Genomic DNA, 18,689 nt, shown 5'->3' with positions numbered 1-18,689 from the left:
CAACACATATAATATTATACATTACAATGACACAACTTTTATACAATACAAAATACATCAATACACATACACACATACAGAACATGCACACACTGAATTTTTTTTAGACTATAAACACTGAACGTTTCCCAATCAGTTTCTTATAAAATATCACAATTTGTTACTTTTAGAGAGTATGTGTTTTTATACTGCACAATAATTCTCTGGCTTTCTAATTTAAAATGAATTTAAGTTCTGTAAAACCATAGCTTATCTTAAAAACTTGATTTTTGCTTCTATGAGATATAAATATGTAAAATAAAACTTAAATTTTATCAATAACTCAACATTCATGTACTGTAAATCCATGGGATGAATAAAACTCAAAATTCAAATAAAACATTAACTGGAGGACTATGATTATTAAAAGTTGTAGGAAGTTTCAATGATGATATTCTTGAGGTTAGGCCAAATCCCTTAAGAGCAAAATGAATGGACACCAAAAATCAATCACACGCACACACAAGAAATGCAGTAAGCAAGGTTTGATTAAATGAGAAATCAAATAGCAAAATGAAATCTACCAACATGAATCATTTAAGATTTTTTAGAAAGTCAAAGCTTGAAATTCCCAAAGTACAGATGAAAAGTCAAAGACAACATGATTGAAGTGAAATAAATGTTCGTAACAAAGGTTATTGGCATGTTGGTGGATAAGTGGGTGATTTCTGGAGCTGTAAACTCATTTACTAAAAAGTTGAGAAGCACCGCTTTCATCACTGCTAAATGCAACCATTCAGCCAAGTTCTAAAATGAGCAAGTTCTTGTCGCAAGGGAAATGCTGTTCAGCCGTTTATTGCTTTTTTACTCTGAAGTTTTGTTCTTCCTATTTAAGAAACGTAGGGAAAGCAACTTCAGATGCTTATTGTTAGCTGTAAACATCCAGAAAAAAAAAAAAGCATTAAGTAAATAACAGAACACTTTTTTTTTTTTTCCTTTTGACTGTACCTCTATCTGGAGAATTTAGTAAAGTTGCAGATGAAGAGGAGAGCCGCTTGCTAATGACGGGATCAACATGTTTCGAAAGATTCATGGTGGAAACTGACCGCCTGTCTGGATCTAAAACAAATGGAGATAATGCTAATTGACAGCCAGCATGCAGGATTGCAATTTCCTACTTTACTGACGGGAGGAGAAACTAGGATTGGATGCTTTCAGCTCTATTACTAGATCTTACATAATAGCACAGTTTTCTAAGTGGACATCTTAAAAGTAACTTAAAGGTTAGAAATACAATTCATTTTTCTCATAGGATAAAATAAATATGTAGCACACCAGTTTGTCAGCCAGGGAAATTCAAGCATATTGTTATAATACAACAGACAGACGAGGACCACAGGTAGGCCAGTGGAGGACAGCTAAAATAATGGGGCAGACCATACAGCAAGGAAGGGATTGTGAAAGTGGATACCCTTAGAATTTCCCCAGCCAGGAACAAGGGGGCAGTAATGGGGCTGGTGAAATAGAATGCAAACACTAGGAAAAAAGAAAAAGAAAAAAGAAAAAAAAAAAGAACTCCAGGTTCTATGCTTTGCTGCTGCTTTTTCTTGCACAGTTACTTTACCCAGGGCACTAAAGTTCATTACAGAAAAACAAATTAAAAAGAAAGAAGAAGAAAGACTCTAGGTGTGGAACTGAAGGCCACTGTAGAATTTCTTTTTAACAAGTCTACAAGTAACCACACCTCTGGGCCTATCGCACGCAGTTTCGGGTGTTTACAAATGTAGAACCGGCCCACAAACCTGCCCAACAAAACTGACGGCAATATCAAGAAAATCAGAATTCTTTAAGTTTAGGGGCGCCTGGGTGGCTCAGTGGGTTAAGCCGCTGCCTTCGGCTCAGGTCATGATCTCAGAGTCCGGGGATCGAGTCCCGCATCAGGCTCTCTGCTCAGCAGGGAGCCTGCTTCCCTCTCTCTCTCTGCCTGCCTCTCTGTCTACTTGTGATTTCTCTCTGTCAAATAAATAAATAAAATATTAAAAAAAAAAAAAGAATTCTTTAAGTTTATTAGCAATACTGTTGAGTAATTTCTGAGTAATTCTTAAAGTTCAGAGAGAAGATACAAGGCAAAAATCAGCTCTGTTAGTCTGCTGTCTGTACGGTGGAACCAAGCTGTCACCAGGCTCATTAGGAGAGATCATGTTCTGTGAATAAAACCGCATCGAATAAAGTCAAAAAGTCTCATTATATTTATTTATGAGGGCAAGTAGCTGTTCTGACCTATGACCAAAGTTAAAAGGGTTTTGCCGTATTTTGTTTTCTATTGCTAGCTTCTTCTAAAACTAAAAACAAAAAATAATCCTTGTGGTAGATGCCTTTAAAACCCAGTTCCCATTGGTCTAAGAAACAGTGGTAGTCAAAACTTTTTCAGTAAACGTCCCTCCACAGAATAACCATTTGTGACCACCACTGACAGCGTATGGCGGATAAACAAGTCTTCTAGCAACATCAGACATTCCAATCTCTACTGGGATGCATTTGTATGGTTGAAGCCACTCGAATTATAAAACAAACAAACCCAGACATCAAGCCTGTGACGTCAGTTAACCCTTAACTGATAGGCTCTTGGGGCAATCCTGAAGATTTAGGATAAAATATCAAAAGGAACATTTTAATGATGAAGTGTAAAGTCCAGGGACACAAGGAAGGATAACAAAAGCCATTTCTGGGTGACTGACAGTGACACATTTCCTGATACTATGTTTACATGTTCAGTTGTAGTTGGGGGACATTGTGTTTCCATGCAGGCCTGCTCTGCCTGGTGAAAATGATGGAGGTATAACATGTATTTCTTTGATAATTTTTGCTCGCTGAACAAAATACAAATTCACAAAAAGGAAGAATGAGTTTAAAATAATTTACAAAGCAGTGCTAGCGGATGTGTGGATAGTAAGGCAACACACTGATTTAACCTGAATTAAATTTAATTTCTACGATTTATTTTTTGGTCAGCAAACACTGACTGAGTGCCCAACCTGAGTGAGGCATTGTCATAAAGGAGTAAGACCAGTTCACTGCTCTTCAGATCACAGCAGATCATTGCGACCTTGGAGAAGGCAAATTCCAATTGCTTCCAACCTTCTCTGTTCTGGTATAGCAGCAATTTTCTCTAATTCACAGCCCATATAAAAATAGATATTACCCAAGAGCTAACAAATACAGCACTAGCTCCTCTTGCTCTGAGTGGCAGAGTTAAAGGCCATATATTAAACTCCGAGTGTGGAAGCAAGAAAAAGTAAGGTTATAAAGATATAAACCATGCATGGAATATATATGCAAAACTGCCCCTAGAATAAAACAGCACACATAAATGAGCCTTATGATTACAGATTTGACACCTGCTCCACCAACTACCACTGGGTCCCCGAGAGCCAAGGGAAAAACAAAAAAGTGCTTCTGAATATGGTTCAACATCAGAGGAGAGTAAGCTGTGATAAATTGGTTTTAGAATTTTTAAAATAAAGGGATTCTATTGGATGCACTGAATGTTAGGAATGCAAGAATAGAGCAAACAAAAATCCACGGTATTTAGATTAAAACTAAGAGCAGAGAACAGCAGTACTGACAGGGGTAGGGCTGGGGTGGGGCTGGGGAGTGCAAACTGGATGTACTTTGATCCCGGGTAATTTATTAACTATAAAAACACTTTTTAAAGGTTTTCTCCAAAATGATCACTTAGAGAGAAAGTAAGCACATCACATGTCATTACATTATTTCAACACCTTCAAGTCACCAGAGTTCTATCATCGCACTTCAGAAACACTGTGCCGTATCCCAGATCTAGGTCTATGCGACGGGATATTAAGCATGCATTATGACTAAGTGATGATTCAGCTACTGACAGACCGGCCCTAGGTGGGAGGTGCTAGCTACAGGTCAGGCAATCAGCAACCACGGGGATGTCTGTACCAGCTTTTCTAGTACCACCAAGAGTTGGGAAGTGGTGGTCCAGGCCTGCTAAATCGAGAAAGGTGAATGATGATTCAACAAAACCACCTGGGGACAGAATGTAAGACAATGATTTTTCAAAGTAAATAATAATTAAAAAAAAGTTATTAGACTCACACAGATGAAAAAGAACTCACACGCTATATAAAATTCAAGGTGTATTGAATTTACAGTACAAAAATAAAGCCTCTCCCTGGTCCAAATTTCAGTGTGATTTTACGTCTGTTCAAGAACAAGGGAATGGCTGAGACATTCCTGGCTCTAGCTTCAGAACCTGCGCTTTCTCCCGCAGAACATTAACGCCACACATGCTTTATGGTCCGAATACGCAAGCTCAGAGTATCAATTCTGATCAGTCAACACTACTACGATTCTTCCAGAGAAGATGATAAAATCGGCTAACTTATTCCATCATCCTGGAATCCTAATGCAAATGATTACTTAAAATAATAAAGTGTGCAAGCTGCATGTTTTCTTAGAAACACTGCAGAGATTTCTATCTCTTCAAGGAATTGTGTAACAGAAGAGAAAAGCAGCCTGTGTTAAAGGAGATGAACCTTATCTTCTTACCTCCATCACCCTCTTATCCTCAAACAAGTAGAAGCAGAATTTATAGTTTAATTATTTCAGCACGATTTTTGTTTTGGAAACACAGGCTTAGAGAAAAGCAACTGCCCTTTTGATGTCCAGGAAGAAAGGAGTGATTTTCCAAAGCAATCGAGATTTGTGTACCTGCACTGTGGATGTTGGGGCTCCCATGGAGTGGGCCTCCCCATGACCACCGGTTAGGCTTCTGTTTTGGCTTCTGGCTCCTTTCCATCGTCCGTCGTACAACAGCTTCATGGCGTTCCTTAAATGGAACAGAGGAGTAGTGATCAGATTTCAACCTGGTTATTGGAGGCTTCTTTAACTGAAGGCAGAATGGAGTAAAGGCACTACTGAGATTTTAACTGGAAGACTCCTACCTCCTAACCTTTACACCTTATCTCAGGACAGGAATAACATCAGCCTGGGAGGGTTACGGAAAGCATCAGGTTCCAGCTGCCAGAGCCCTCCGGGGAAGGATGGGTACTTAAATCAGCAACCCTTGTTATTACTACGCAGAGCATGGTGCATTCACATAGGCACGGTGGCGCAGGTCTTAGCTTGAGCAGATGCTGAACAAATGTGGTACCGTATCTTAAAACACAATGGCACTGACAATCTGAGCAGGTGGGTAAGCCCGACTCCTTGACATACTAAGCTGTGACTTACTCATTCTGAGTCTACACGTTCATTTTTGCAGAAACTGACATATAAACACTCAAGGGTTGAGTAAAGATTAAATGAGCCAATCTATGTGAAAACTTTTGCACGTGGGAAAGCCTGATAGTTTCACACAAATGAACAGAACACAAGTAAGTTACCGCTCTAGTCCACGGACTTGGGCTTTTGAAGTTTTTAGGGAAGTAACTGTAGCAATCATACCATTCGCTACCTGCCCTCCGTATCCCGACCTCTCCAGAAGCTATGGTTACCACCTATAAAACTGATGACTTAATGCTGCTAGGCATCCTAGCACCGCAATGGAAGGTTTCATGGTAAACGTGCAGCATTTCTGGAGCAGACAGACCTCCCCTTCACTGCCCGGGGCGGTCTCTTACTTTGTCCTCCTCCAGCCTCTGCCTCCTCTTCTCCTCCACAGCAGCCCTCCTCCGCTCCTCCTTCAGCCTCTGTTCTTCTAGCTTCTTCTTCCGCTCTTCCAGGTGCTTTTCATAGTGCAGCCGGGCTCGCTCTTCCCGTTCTAACCAGATGATTTCTCTCGCAGCTTCAGAAGGGAAAACAAGGGAAATCATGCACAGGCTGGCTCAGAACTAGGATAGATACTGGGGTGCCTCAGTCGGTTAAATGGTGGACTCCTGATTTAGGCTCAGGGATGATCTCGGGGTGGTGAGATCCAGCTCGTCCCTGGGGTTCTACGCTGGGCGAGGAGCCTGCTTAAGTTTCTCCCTGTCCCTCTGCCTGTGCCTCCCACCCCTCCTCCTGCTTGCCTGCACTCCCAACAGAAAAACAAGAAAGTGTACATAGGTAGTACTGTATAAATGGGCCACAGTGAACAAATATGGGTTCTTTGGTTTTGTATTTGCCAAGCCTGGCTTTTGCTTTCCTTCAATTTTGAGGGGAAAAAAGGCCACTGTTAATTTATAGCACAATTTGATATGTTAGCAATGAGGTCTAAGAAGATGCACTGAATTTTACTCTTCAGAAATCACTAATGTCCTCTTGTTTGCTGTGTTACCCTGATACGATGCCCTCAAAACCAATAGTACCATTTGTCTCCCTTTTAAAAAATGTGATGGGGCGCCTGGGTGGCTCAGTGGGTTAAGCCGCTGCCTTCGGCTCAGGTCATGATCTCAGGGTCCTGGGATCAAGTCCCGCATTGGGCTCTCTGCTCAGCAGGGGGCCTGCTTCTTCCTCTCTCTCTCTGCCTGCCTCTCTGCCTACTTGTAATCTCTCTCTGTCAAATAAATAAATAAAATCTTTAAAAAAAAATGTGATATCCTGGGGTGCCTGAGGGACTCAGTAGGTTGAGCCGCTGCCTTTGGCTCAGGTCATGATCTCAGGGTCCTGGGAACGAGTCCCGCATTGGGCTCTCTGCTCAGCAGGGAGCCTGCTTCCCCCCCCCCCCGCCTGCCTCTCCATCTACTTTTGATCTCTCTCTGTCAAATAAATAAATAAAATCTTTAAAAAAATGTGATATCCTTCATATCATAAGCTATGACTACAGTTGTTTAAATAGAGCACTGGTTCTCTGAAAGTATTAACAGAATTTGGGAGAAAATCCCCAGAATAGATAGCTGATAAAAGATATATTAAACGCCTTACAGATTTATCACATTGAGTCAGCTAAGTGGTGTGAGAGAGTAAAGAAGCAGCTCAACTCTGGTTAGATAAATCGGACTATTAATATTATAGGCTGAATGAAAATACACAATTCAGAAAGTATTGTTCAGGGATGGAGTGCCTCTTTTCTCCTTTACACGTACATGGTTCTTCCTCATGTTAGGGGAATACATACCCAACAAAACTTTTTTCTTTTCTTTTTTTGGGGGGGGTACAATGCTTCCTTGACCCATGATAACTAGACAGATCTTTAATATGAGCTATTAAAACTGTTTGAAAAAGTGTCCAAACAAATTTAGAGCATAAGCCTTGAGGATAATACATGGCATATAAGTTAAAATGTTATTTTTTAAGAGAAAAAAATCAAAATTCAGAACATTTCACTTTCCTCTAAATGTTTATTACTAAAGATCCTGCATTTCTGCTACCAATAAACGTTTCCAAAGATGTTCATTCGAGGAGACAAATCTACTGAAAGCCACCTGAATTGACTTCACTTGTGTGAAAAGTCAGGAACAATCCAAGATGAGTTTATCTTGTGACAGCACTCATGGTGGTGGCAGAGAGAATGGGGTTCTCCCAGCAGCTTTTGTCACTAATGGGTGGTGAGATCTTAAGACACATTCATTTGAATTTCAGTTTTCTCTTGCCTAAAAGACGTGGGGATTGATTTTCAAGGTTTCTTCCAAGTTTAAAAGTCCATGGTGCTAAAGAAATTCTCAAGCCCAAGCTGAAAATTTACTTTAAGTAGAAGGACATAGCATGTGCTCAATAAATATTTGCCAAGTGAGTGAATAAATAAAAAGACTATGAGAAAAAACATTGAAAGTAACAGGTGGGAAACATAATTCTAACGCGTCTTAAGGGTGATTTTACTGTGATCACACACACTTGTGCATGTAATATCTTTTGGTTTCATATGTGGGCATACCTTACCAATAGGCTTTCAATGATACTACACATTTTAGTTCATTTAAAAAGATGGATTTACAGTGATCGACTTCCGTCAAAGCTTAAACAGTACAAAAATATTTAAAGGCAAAATGAAAGTCTTCCTTTAACCCCACACCCTCTTCTATTCCATCTTTACCTTTTGTATAAATGTAAAAAAAAAAAATCCATATATACTGTAGCACAGTACACCGTCTGCTCTGTGTCTTGCTTTATTCACTGAAAATATATCTTAGAGATGTTTGCATAGCAACACATAAAACATGAATCCAACAACCTTTTTAATGGCTATATAATATTCCACCATCTACATATCTTATTTTATATAACCAGATGCTTATTGATAGATTATCTAAGTTTCCAGTATTTTACCAATTCAGACCTGGGATGACATTGTACTATCACCACCTCTGTAGACACATGAACATATCCATGTAGAAGTAGAATTGCTGAATCAAAGGGAATATACACTTCAAATTTTGATAGCTAGTGTCATACTATCCTCTGCAGAGGTCACACCAATTTACACTCCCACTGAGAGTGGATGAAGATCCCTGACAGAAAAAAGAAATGGATTTGCACCCTGCAACCTGAGACAGGCAGTATGATAGAAGTATGACAGATCTATTCCTTAACTCTTAGCTAACTACATAGTCTTTGACTTTTATAACCATGTTGAGGAAAACTTCAGATTCTTTGGGGACATTTCTGAATGTAATATCGTCTTTTCCTGTAAGCTATCCCAGAAGCCAAAAGACAAAATTAAAAAAAAAAAAAAAAGTTTATGGAATTTTAAGTAAATATTTTTCAAAGGTAAATTTGTAAAATTAGAGTTCATCAGTTCACAGATTAATATTCCTTAAATAATGTTGTTCATCAGGCTACTTTCTTGTTCATGAATATTTGTGATTATTTTCTCATTAAACTGAAGCTCCGCAATTTCTGAAGTCCTCCCTAAACTTGGCCTTAATATGCTTCTGTGGCCTATTCTGCATTGCTCTCCAAAATGGCCTCTTAATTCTAATTAGACCTATTTCCTTGCTGCCCCTCCCAAACAACCCATCCTTCTTCCATCTCTTTGTTCCAGTTGTTGCCCTGTTGAGAAAGTTGCCATCATTGTTTATCCAAACTGACCCTTCCTTTAAGGCAGTGGTCTTATATTTCAGAATCATATTGGCTGTGTGTGTGGGAATGGGAAGGTATTAGTTAAAATGCAAATTCCTGGGCTTTAACCTTCCTATTCAGATTTACCAATTCGAGGACAGGGCCTGGGAATCTGAATTTTGAGCAAACATTCCAGGTGATTCTGGGTGGTCCCAAGTGGTCTACTGATGGGATTTGGAGACACACTGCCTTCAAGGTTTTCAGGAGCTTTGACTCCTCTGGGTGGGGACCAATGTTTTGACATCTACCACAAACTTCAGCATTTCTTCTATTTTAATTTCTAGGTAGCAAAGGTTTTCATTGTTCTCCCTCCTTCCCCCCACTCACCACAGTGATTCTCATAACCAGAACCTATGAATGGTCTTCAGAGTTACTTCCTGATTCACTGGGAACTACTTCCTGATTCATTCACCTATAACTGTGTGGTCTTGGTCAAGTTACTTAACCTCCCAATGCCCCACTTTGTCAGGGTAAATCATGGATCAATATAGGACCTTCCTCACAGAATCACTGTAAGGAGTAAAAGAATAATTACAGTTAACATAGTTTTAGAATAGTTCTCTGCGCTTATTAAACACTCAGTAAAGATTAGTTGTTATTGCCAAATTGTCATCACCATCATCATTGCGGTTTCAATTCAGAAAATTAAATGTAGTTCTTAAGGTTGTGCTATAAATCACAACAGGGTTAGATGTTTTAATAATAATAATAATTTTACCTCAAATAATCTTTTTAAAGAAATAATATTTCTTTAGCCATCAAACTCTAATTGAGTTCTCCTTCAATTTTCTTCTAGGAAGTGGAAATCTATTGCAGTGCCCTTAAACACTTCTACAGAGAACAGGCAAACAATGGTGAAATAGCAAACAAGCTTTCTCATATGACTGCAGAGTGTGCTGGCGATTGCCAAGTTTATTACCAACTGCAGATCCTGGATCATGTGCTCTTTTCAACTGCAGGATAATACACAAAATATTTCAATTATTTAATAACTGCAAGTTAGTTTATTCTAAGAGGTTTAGTTATTTAAAATATTCCCTATGGATAATAGGTAATGTCAAAGTTTTATATTTTCTCATTCAGAAATAAGAGTTCTGAACACAAGAAAACAATCAACGAACTGCTATGGACTGAACTGTGTCCCTCCCCCTTCAGCCCCTAAATTCAAATGTTGAAGGCTTAATGTTCAATGTGACTGTACTGGGAGACAGGGCCTTTGGGAGGTAATCATGTTTAAATGAGGTCATAAGCGGCCCTAATGAGGTCTAAATGAGGTCATAAGTGGGGCCCTAATCCAATAGCCTTGGTGTTCTTATAAAAAGAGACACCACAGAGCTCACTCTCCCTTTCTTTGTTCTTACAGGAAAGACCAGGTGAGAATAAGGTACATGTCTGCAAGCCAGAAAAGAGGTCTCATCAGAAAGTGAGCTCTGTTAGAACCTTGATCTTGGACTTTAAAGCATCCAGAATGATGAAAAAATAAATCTCTTTTGTTTAAAACCCCTAATCTATGGTATTTGTTATGGCAACCCAAGCAGACTAACACAACACTTGGTTCCTACTTAAATTATTAACGATCACTTGTTTCATAGATGCAGCTCTATAAAAAGAGAGCATGTCCAGAAAAGGAATCATAATGAATATTATTAACCTTGACTCTTGTGAAGTTTTAATGTTCCCCTGGATTCTGGGATCATGATATGAGATGAAAGCCCACAGCAGTCCCTGAAATACTAGGTGTTAATAAATCAGTTCCGTCCCTGAGCTGCTGATGCCAGGAGTATACTTCAATGACACTAACAGTATGTCAGTGCCATGCAAAGGGGACACTGGGACAGTATGAGTGCCACACAAAGCAGAAACCAACTATCATTCTGGATGCCACTTAGACACACATAGCGACTCTTGTACTAAAAGAAATTTAAAATGAAAGGCAAGTATTGTCATGGATAAAGCACATCTCGGGCTTCATAGCAATGTGGGTCCGCCCTTAGGCCTGCCACTCACCGTTTAGGTGCCACAGAGCAAGCGATTTCTGTGGTCTCACATCCTCACATGGCAATGGCGCCATCTTTCTGACAGGGTCTTGGTGGGCTCATGGTAACAAGTGGAGCGCTTAGCACAGTCCCATGTACACAGCAGGAGCTCAGTAAATGGAGATAATTATCAGGAGTGAATCTTTAGGACAATCAAACCAGTTCCTGCCCTATGCAGCGAATGGGAAGAACAAAGACAGGAAGCACACCCGTGGGCTGGGTGACTCCCCGTGCCAGTCACCATCACTAGTCTAGTGCCCAGCCTGGTCCTTCTGAACAGGCTTCCATCTGCGTGAGCGCATGTGTCACTACTATGTGACGGAAAGAAAAAAAAAAGTGGCATTCAGAGAGCAGAGCAATGTTATCACCTCACCTCTGAAACATGCAGATGGGCTGTCTCCGTTTCACAGGAGGACACGGAAGGATACGAATTGGTTACTGGTAACGCTGGGCACTAGCAATGCCAGTCATATCTTGAAGAATTGGAAAATGACCAGTGCTAAATTTCTGAGTTCAGTATTTGGTTCTGCTAGTAATTTTGTGTGACCTTGGGATAATGAGCCAACCTAGTTGATCTCAAATTAGAATGTGTGTACAAAATGATCTCCCAGATCTTTTCCGATCAACGTCCAGAACTCAGTGTTTGTTTTTACTTTGGAGGAGGTGTGTGGAATTACTATTAGGTCTCCTTTTGTTTTGATTTTGACTGTTAACATTTTCATCGTTATGCTTTATCTCAACAATTATTGAGATTACCTGCATTTCCAGTTTAAAAGTAGATCTGATGGATGAGCTAAAGAATTAAAGGATTGGGTGACTTCCAAGCCAAGTGACTTGTATTAGTCCTTAGTGTTAATTCCAAGCTTTCTAAACTGTTCTTCCACTCCCGTCTTGTTGGACTGATATACCAGAGGTCTGCCTGGTAGCAACTGTGACCTTGCAGGACGCTCATACCGTCTCCTGCTCCCAAGGACTCTTCCCACTCTGCCTGCTTCCCAGCACACAGCAGTGGGCCCAGTGGGATCAAGGGGCTGGGGTAGCAGTTTATACCTTGGAAGACCAAGAGCCTTCCCCATACACAGGCTGAAGGACTTTTGATATAAGAAAGCAATACTATCCAGGACTCCTGTCTCTAGAGCCAGGCTTAAAGGAGGGTTCAGCCTCTGCTAAAGTATACGGAGTTTTGCTAAAGCATAGAAATCAATGGTGGTCCTTGGAATTTTTTAGTTATTACCTCAACCCCAATCCACTTTCACTTCTTAAGTGTTGCTATCTTCCTCACCTGGCTGCTTTACTGAGCCCTGCCTTGCCCTGCCCTGCTGGACCAGGAAACACAAATACCCCTCCCCCCTTGTCTCCCCTAGCTCAGAAACATTAGGCTTCTTCAGTCCCGGGCATCGGACTCTGTGTCTGTGGCATCACGTGGCCGGCCATCCTCATCTTCTCACCATCACCGCCATGGTGAGATGTCTTCAGTTCTCCCTTTGCGCTCATGCCAAGTGATCTGCAGACATTATCTTCACAGCCTCTCAATGAGGCAGACGCTGCTATTAAACTCACTTTATCATGAGCAGTCTGGGACTTGGAGAAGTGGTATAACCTGCCTGATGCCTCACAGTAAATTAGTGGTGGATCTGGAACCAAACTCTGGACTGTCTGCTTCTGGAAGCAAACACTGAGCCATTATGTTGAAGGACATGCTTTGCAACGCCTCCCAGAGACTAACCTGTTGCTCTAGATTGGGACAAGCTGGTCATCCAACGTGAAGACCCTTGTCTCCTAATGTCCCTCTTAGCCCTTATCCTCTTCTGTTGATAAGATCCCTTACTTTTCAGATTTTAAGATCTTTTCATCTTCAGCCTCAAAGGCAAAGTCTGTTTCAGAAGAAGAAATAATGGCTACTTAGTCAGAATGATTCATTCATTTATGGTAAATCTTCAGCCTCTAAGTTACCAAATCCAACCTGCACCAAGCATTTATTCTTGCCAGTCCCAAGCCTGACTCATGATACAGCCGCTGAGGTATGTGTGCTCATGTCCGAAGCCCTCCCACTGCCGTGCAGTCAGAGCCCTCAGCTGCTCACGGCCTGCCTGACGGCCTGCAGGGCTTTTGTACTTTATGTTCATTAAGTGACTTCGGGAGACCAGGTGCCAAGACTAACCACAGATCGGTCAAACTTCTACCCAGTAGCGATTTGGTTTAGAAAGACTGCTTTCCCAAAGCTCACCCTGTTTGGTGGATAGTCTGGTCAAAACCAAAAACTGGGCTAATCGAATAATGTGAAATGTGAAATCAGAGGCAGCTTTACTTATGACTTTAATCGGTACAGCATTATTGGTGGTTTACTAATTAGTCCTAATCCCCCATCAATATTTTTGAGATGAATGCTCAAGCCAGGCAGAAATGATCATTTATCTCTTGGCCACACTTGGATTAACAGTGCTGTCCCTGTGTTGAAAACACACTGTTATTAAGGAGATTTAAAAAAGAAAAAAAAAAAGACAAAGTAAAAAAGCTGTGACTGGAAGGGCAAAGAAGTCTGGTAAAAATTATCCGCAGAAAGAAACTCAAATAAAAGTTGATTAACGTTTGTTCGAAGTTCAAAATCTTTTTTATATTATCTTGGTGATTTCTAACACAGTATGAGAGATCTCTTGTACAAGTTTGAACTTAGCTATAAAACCCCTATGTTGAATACATTGAAGGATAGATTTTATAAACAAATTTTTCTTCGTGAGATATGTGAATCAATCACACAAGTCTGATAATCTTTCATGATGTCACAGAACCCCAGAAAGCCCCAGTTGGCAATGTCACTCCATTCATGCCAAAACTTCAAGCTTAATCCATATCATTTTAAGAAAAGGGGTTGAACCGTGTATCTCCTTGGGTGCAGAAAATTTTTCACCTGTGAAAGAGTTCTTAAATATTCTCTTGAATTTGTCAACATATTGTAGGGCTGTCAGTTTTATAACCTACATGAAAATTCAACAGTTTTAAGGCACAACTAGTGTATAGATGACCTTTGTAGCCTTGTCCCTCTGAGACAATGTTTAAGAATAAGAATCTAAGACCTGCTGGACTGACCTATTACAACGGCAGGTATTATCTGATAATTTGGTAATGTCTTAGCAAATCTGCAGTACACCTGCCACATTCGTCTGTGCTCATGTTAACATGCATAGACTTACTACTCATTTACCATTTGACGACAATGGTTAGACATTGACTATGGGCCAGGCACTATTAATAGGTACTGGGCTCCAGAAATGACAAAATGACACAAGTATTTTCTCTCGTGGAGCTTATACCCCAGTGGGGGCAGACAGATAATAAACAAGTGAGTAAAAATACACACATGCTTGGATGTTGAGAGTAATATCAAAGACATATTAAAGACATGCTTAAATATGCTCTGGCAGAAAGAAAATCCATCTACTTATCACAATGTAAAAATAAAACACATGCCCTTCTATAAAATAAATTACATTAACAATTATGGCAGGCCCCCACAATAAAAAGGACAACCATGGTGTTAATTTGCTGCTAAATGTGATAATGCAATGTATAATGTTGTTTGGCCCATTATTATTATTAATATTGCATGAAAGACTGCAGAGTAAGGAAAGTCTGCAAATATTTACTACATGTTTGTTGAATAATTAGTACTATGCCATGTACTGGGATACAAAGAACTAGCAAATTATAGTCAATCACACCCTTTAAAAGTTTAACATACATGCAGCCAGGAGGTTATATAAATCCAACTAGGAAAAGTTCATAAGGGCAAGCAACAGCATTAGAACGTGAGCTAAAATATGAGTTTGTGCAAAACCGACCGCAGAGCGAGAAAATGATCAATTTCTGAAAGGGGGAAAGGCCATGAAGAGTAGAAAGGGCTTCAAAAAGAGGGAGTGGCCCTAACTGCAACACAGCTGGAGAGAGGCAGTACATCTGCGAGATGGTTCTGGTGAGCAGGACCTGAATTTATGAAGGCCTGGATGAGTCTGATAGCACAGGCAGCAGATCTGAAGGCAGGGACCTGACATTTATCTTGAAGATAGCATCAGCTATTCTTATGACTAAGTGGACTGAAGGACAGAGAGAATGTGGCAACTTCCACCCACCTACTAGGCTCCAGACGCTAAAGCTCCAGCTCGAGGACTAGGCTCAGTCCAACTCGCCACGGTAACTTCAAGTGGCCCAACAGGCCAGAGTGGAAACTAGTGAGGGCCTAGCACTGGGACCCCAAGGAAGAGAAAAAAATGTTTTATAATGCAAAAGAGCCAACAGCTAAGACCAGTGGTCAGGAAGATGCCAGTGCCTCCAGCAATAGGACAATTACCAAGCACAGCTGAAAGACATTATTGCTTGGGGCCAGAAAAATACTGGTACAATTGACCGGGCCACAAAAATCACCCAGAGGAATTGGTTTTGGAATGAGAGTTGATGAGCCAGTTGTACAGAAGCTGACTTTTAGATAATGGGGAAGCATCGACCGCCTTAGGAGCAAATGAATGTGTAGAACCCATGTCATCAAAAAAGGAGAGTCGGAACCCATGTGCACAAATGAAATTTTTTTCCCTTATGGAAAAAAAACAAAATTAAAGCTTGGAAGAGAGTTGGTGAAAAAAAGATACAGAGGTCAAGAGAGGGGAGTTTGAAGGAATGGCCTGAAGAGACTCAGATAGAAGGGAGTGGTTAGGGGGATTCCTTCACGGAGAAAGCTTTCAAGACCGAAAAATACAGCTTTCAGAGTATTTGTGCTCAACCAAATGGACAGAACAGCCCCAAACATGAAGAATTATGCCTGGTTTTATGTGATAAATTGAAGGACAATGTAGAAAGATTAAGCCACATGACCCAATCTCACCATAAAAGCATTAAAGCATGAGTCAGAGATTTAACCTACAGAAAGTTATGAGGAGGTTCTCTCTATTTACAGAATAGTACAAACATGACATGCCGCCCAAAACAAAAGGAACTTTATTCTCCCTCTCCACTTTGCTTTTTTGAAACTGTGGATTAAAACAAAAAATTTTAATAATTTCAATGTCAGTTGCAATCTATATCCAACACTGAGTAATCAATCTCTATGTCCAATCATTTAAAACTTTGCTTTGCTGGAATTTATGGAGTGTACTCCAATTTTTTTTTTCCCTTAAACTTGAAAAGCGTTACAGTTTGAAAGCCTGGTAACAGCTGGTATTACCAACTGTTTTTGTTTTTAAAAAAGCACAGTCCAGAGATCTGATATTGACATTCCCTCACCCCTTCTTTTTAAAAATATTCCACTGTCATTATAGTTTTTGCAAAGCACAGTTTAAGGGTAGTTGCTCAGGTGTGCCCTTCAATTTTTAGTACTAAAAGATTTTTTTTTAAGAAATCAACTTTATAGACTGCAAGGCACAATTTAAGTTAGGTGCTAGGTTTTAGATAACATTTTTACAAAAATATATGTATGTGTGCTCACATGTATGTTTATTCATGTATTTATGAAGATTGAAGAGAGCCTCTCAAGATTTAATTGCTGCTATGATTGATTACATGGAAAAAATCAGGCAAAAAGACATTGCTTTAAAATTTAAAAAAATGCAATTAATGCAAATAAAAAATAAAAATTAAGACTGATGTATTTCATGAAAACTGTGATTTTTAACAACAAAAAGAGATCAGAATTAAGGAAGCCATGATATTTAACATGGCAGGGAAAAGAAGAAAAACCATGTCTATTACATGATGGCTCACTAAAACAGTCCAGGTGTAATAACAGGATGATACAATCAATCACCTGAAAACTACTTCGACCCATGTAATATAATCTGTGAAGCATGATGGCTTCCTTTAGCAAATGCCTTTTCCCACATATCTCTGTGTCACTGTTCTATGATCTCTGTCTTTTCCACCATCCCGGACAGCACTTCCACACCCTCTCGTGGGAAACTCTGCTGGCACGTGACACCCACAGGCTGGTCGGGTGCTTCTGTGGGTTCTCACCAACCCGTGTGCACACCCTTTCAATACCACCTCCAATTACAATTGCTGTGGGTTTATCTCCCTCCCCACATACCCTGCAGCTAGCCTTTGAAGGGTGGGTCTCAATCTCTATCTTTTGAACACAATACCCAGAAAACAAGGTTTTTGACTTTATAAATTAGTAAGTAAGTCGTGTGCTGCCCTGTGGATATGAATTAAAATGTGGGGTTTCGGGCACCTGGGTGGCTCAGTGGGTTAAGCCGCTGCCTTCGGCTCAGGTCATGATCTCGGAGTCCTGGGATCGAGTCCCGCATCGGGCTCTCTGCTCAGCAGGGAGCCTGCTTCCCTCTCTCTCTCTCTGCCTGCCTCTCTGTCTACTTGTGATTTCTCTCTGTCAAATAAATAAATAAAATCCTTAAAAAAAAAAAAATGTGGGGTTTCCTCTTAAGACAAACATCGAGCCACTCAACATGCAGAACTAGGCAACTTGCAGGAGACTGTGTAGGCTCAAAGCTATAGGTCTTGTATCATAGCATAAGAAGTGAAATCATTTTTGTTTGACCAGTGTGTTAATTAATACATTCCACAAAACTAAAAAAAAAAAGGAAAAGGAAAAAACCAAACAGTGCTTGGCTTTGAAAGACAAACCCAAACAGCAAGGTCTGAGTTACTGTGTAAAAGCTGACTCCCAGTGGGATTTAAATCATAAAGGATGGTCTCCTAATCCTCTGGAGCTACTTCTACTCTAGCAGGTGGGAATTCATGCTGCAACTCTAAGGAAGAGATAGGACGGTTAAGACCTGACCCCGCTGGATGGGACAGAGAAGGGAGAGAACTCAACAGCGAATCCTTGGACCCATCCCAAGACAGTGCAAATACCAGCCATCCCAGAGCAGGTGGGCAGTTGCTTTTTTGTGCTTATCTGGAGTCTCTTTCTGCTTGGGATGCTCTGCCTTTCCTCTGTTCTGATCTACTTGTCAAACCAACCTGAATCAGGGAACAGTGGGCATACCTCCCAGGAGCAAGAGACCCAGGCTGCAGAGTACGTGGGGGAAAGCATCAGCCTGAGGGCCACAGACAGCCCTGCACCAGGAACCCACCCGCCTGCAGCAAGCCTATCAGCCAGAGGGAACTTCAAGCCTGGGCAGAAAGCTAGGCACGCAAAAGCAGCAGAGCTCAATCCCTTCCACCAAGTTGTTGAAATTTGTGTCAAAAAGACTTTGGCAGCAAAAGAACTGACCTGGCATGCCCATTATGGCAAAGGAGAGAACAAGGCCCTTGTTGGAAGAATTAAGTAATGTGAATAGACTTCTGAAAACCAGCGTCCCATCAATTTCACAGATTTGGGTTTGTGGATTAGAACAATAGAAAAGATGGGTACACATGCTGGGTTCTCCCACCGAAACATGAATTCTTACAAAATGCAGTGGAACTCTAGAAAAGTTAGGGGTCATCCACTGGGAACATGCTAATAACCTCGGTCAGTCCAATTTTTAAAGACAGAGACATTCTGCAACACTGAGACAAGCTAACCAGACATTTCGTCTTTCCAAGGCACTTAAGGAGAGCATCCTGTTTCAGCAGTTTGGCATAAATGGACATCAAAGTAAAGGAGGAGTTAGCATGAGCATCCTTGCTCAGTGTTCTGGAGGACACTGGTGCTTTGATCTTGGCTTCCTGGTAAGGTCATCC

At 40.6% G+C, this 18,689-nt stretch overlaps 1 protein-coding gene across 13 annotated transcripts in view; it reads right to left on the bottom strand.

Annotated features, from left to right (window-relative positions):
* MAP7 (microtubule associated protein 7) overlaps positions 1-18,689 on the bottom strand; it is a 167,315-nt gene that overhangs the window by 34,023 nt on the left and 114,603 nt on the right. For 8 of the 13 annotated variants that reach the window (XM_044248058.1, XM_044248113.1, XM_044248068.1 and 5 more), the window contains 3 exons: positions 5,631-5,794; positions 4,720-4,837; positions 988-1,098 (listed from right to left, as the gene is read on the bottom strand). In XM_044248058.1, coding sequence (XP_044103993.1) covers positions 988-1,098; positions 4,720-4,837; positions 5,631-5,794 — 393 coding nt within the window. The remainder of the gene's footprint in view (positions 1-987; positions 1,099-4,719; positions 4,838-5,630; positions 5,795-18,689) is intronic. The other 5 variants (XM_044248094.1, XM_044248164.1, XM_044248105.1 and 2 more) reach the window with 1 other exon arrangement.

This window comes from Neovison vison, chromosome 1 (genome assembly GCF_020171115.1).
Source record: "Neovison vison isolate M4711 chromosome 1, ASM_NN_V1, whole genome shotgun sequence".
Lineage (NCBI taxonomy): Eukaryota > Metazoa > Chordata > Mammalia > Carnivora > Mustelidae > Neogale > Neogale vison.
This window is presented reverse-complemented; position numbering and strand designations above follow the sequence as displayed.